The sequence below is a fragment of the Dreissena polymorpha genome, chromosome 4 (genome assembly GCF_020536995.1).
Source record: "Dreissena polymorpha isolate Duluth1 chromosome 4, UMN_Dpol_1.0, whole genome shotgun sequence".
In the NCBI taxonomy this organism is placed as follows: domain Eukaryota; kingdom Metazoa; phylum Mollusca; class Bivalvia; order Myida; family Dreissenidae; genus Dreissena; species Dreissena polymorpha.
Window position 1 is genome coordinate 120,032,807 of NC_068358.1, and position 2,421 is coordinate 120,035,227.

At 42.0% G+C, this 2,421-nt stretch overlaps 1 protein-coding gene across 1 annotated transcript; it reads right to left on the bottom strand.

The window, feature by feature from the left end:
• Window positions 1–640: 640 nt before the first annotated feature.
• LOC127878739 (uncharacterized) lies at window positions 641–2,209 on the bottom strand. The gene is made up of 2 exons (XM_052425269.1): window positions 1,498–2,209; window positions 641–1,032 (listed from the first exon to the last, which is right to left on the bottom strand). Exons 1-2 carry the CDS (start codon window positions 2,102–2,104, stop codon window positions 641–643), a joined length of 999 nt encoding a protein of 332 aa, XP_052281229.1. The 5' UTR covers window positions 2,105–2,209.
• Window positions 2,210–2,421: the final 212 nt, after the last annotated feature.

Here is a 2,421-nt window from a genome sequence, read left to right on the forward strand (position 1 = left end):
ATTGAAATGTTGTGCTTACTCATCGGAGACGGGAGAGCTATTTCAGATGGGCCATCTAGTAAGTGTTTTGTGATTATGTGCATGCTCTTTTGATCACGGCCACATGATCTTACTTTATCTGAATAAAAATCTACGCGTGCTTTTTCAACATTTTGTTCATTGTGGCGCAGTGGTTTTATCGCGATCGTGTGGGATAATAAAGGTACAAAGCGTTGTGTGTTCAGGTTCTTCCTTTTACTTCAGATTCAAATATAAACATGACGTATATAAACAACAACAAATATGGCGTGACGTCAGGGACGTAATACACTTAAGCGCGGCAAATGACGTTACGTTACATTCACAACATTCTGGGGGCCGCGAAAAGTGACAATTATTAACAATCAGAGGAGAATATGTATCATTACTTATGAAATCCTGAATCATTCGAGACAATCGTAAGATTGCAGAAACACTAATTTGATCACGAGTATACACGTTAATTTGAAATTAATATCAAATGTCTATCACTCAGTTTATGAATAACAATTTCTTAACTGTCTCTCGTATTTCAATTACATGTACACTCAGCTGTCTATTTCAGTATTTCAATCACAATTGCGCGTTTAACTTTTAATACTTAAATAGTTTCTATTCAATATCATTGACTGTCTCTAATGGTTAGAGTTTGCACGTTGTACGTTTTGGGAATAAATCGCCGCTCTGTTCCATTTCTGCTAAGTTCTTCTTGTACGACTTGGTAGTTGAATAGCTTCTTAAGGTGATTGGAAGCAGCAATATATGTCGTAGCATTGTCTAATACCATCACCGTGGGCAACGACTTTCGGCTGGCAAATCTCCGGAACGCTTGAAGGAACGAGTCGGTTGATAGGTCAGGTGGGGGTGGGGTAGGCGGAGGTTCGTCTGACATGTAAGAGCAGGACTGAAAGCCAGGGCTAATTGTCGCGTCGTACACATTACCAACTGGCTGACTTCCGGACGACGTCTGCCTTTGAGCACGTGGATGCTGTGGGCTGTTGTCGGTGAAGTTATCTGCACAACCGGGAGAAAATGGAGTAGGTTTTTTAAAATAACTTTGAGGGTGACCTGAATAAGGAAATTGACGATTAGAACCTACCGATGTTTGCCTTTGATACGGAGACTCAGTCCTATTTCCGTTCGTATATTGCACATGCGACATTGGCTGACTGTAACTACCACCATCGTTATAATCTCCTCTTTGGTTGTAGCTGTTGTCATTTCGTATATCAATTTGAGTTGGTGGATTCAACTGTAACTGAATACCAGATTTCGACATATAAGGGTACTTATTATGTTGTGATTGTTGCCCAGACATTGGCGGAGTTTGTTCCAACTGACGCATGTCATATGCACTACTTTCTTGGCCGTTATTATATCCACTAGATACATTATTAAGTGCTTGGTACCCAGTTCCGATACGATAATCTGGAAGTGAAGAGTATTTATCACGTTTCTCCAGAGGGCTCGAAAACTGACCGGACCCGATGGGCGTGGTTGTCATAGAGGCGCTTTTTCCGGGACCTTTCTTGATTGTGAGTTGCAGGATGTTTGTGGCCCCGCAGACCACATCCTGGGCCTCGTTGTGGCTGATGTTCGTGGCGTTCACGTTTCCTATCTTCAGAACAACATCGCCGGGAGCCAGGCTGTAAGAGTTCGCCGCCACACTTCCTGGCGTCACAGTTCTGTCGGGAAAGAAAGAAGAAGCGTCTGGGTTCAAACCATTGCTGTTGCGCTGCTGATTACTTAAATTTCTCTGGTCATCTCGTGGTAGATCGGTAGCATGCGGGGCTACTCTCTTCTCCTGTTGATCTCGGAAAGCTTGTAAGCGACACAGCTGGATATCCAGTTCCGCTGAATACGTGTCTGTTTGAAATATTTCTTCCTCCAATCCCTCTATCTCCGTCTGTGAAAGTATTTTCTCATTCAGTGTCTCTAGAATCGTGACTTTTGCTTCAATAGCGTTGAGAATAACGTGAAAATCGGTCAATGAATCGTTCTCCTTAGATTGTTCGATTTTCTCCAAATATTTCTCAATGAAACGGCGGTGACCCTCTCTCTGTATCTGTATTCTCTGTAGATTCATTTTTTTTGTAACGGCACCAATATCGCGATCGTGTGGGATAATAAAGGTACAAAGCGTTGTGTGTTCAGGTTCTTCCTTTTACTTCAGATTCAAATATAAACATGACGTATATAAACAACAACAAATATGGCGTGACGTCAGGGACGTAATACACTTAAGCGCGGCAAATGACGTTACGTTACATTCACAACAGGTTTCTATAAATTTCATGATCAATAGTGAGTCTCGATTTTAGCCATTTTCTTTCCATATTTCGTTTGATATGTTTAGCGTCATGAAGCGCATCTGTGTACCAAGGTAAATTTGGCCGCAGGGTT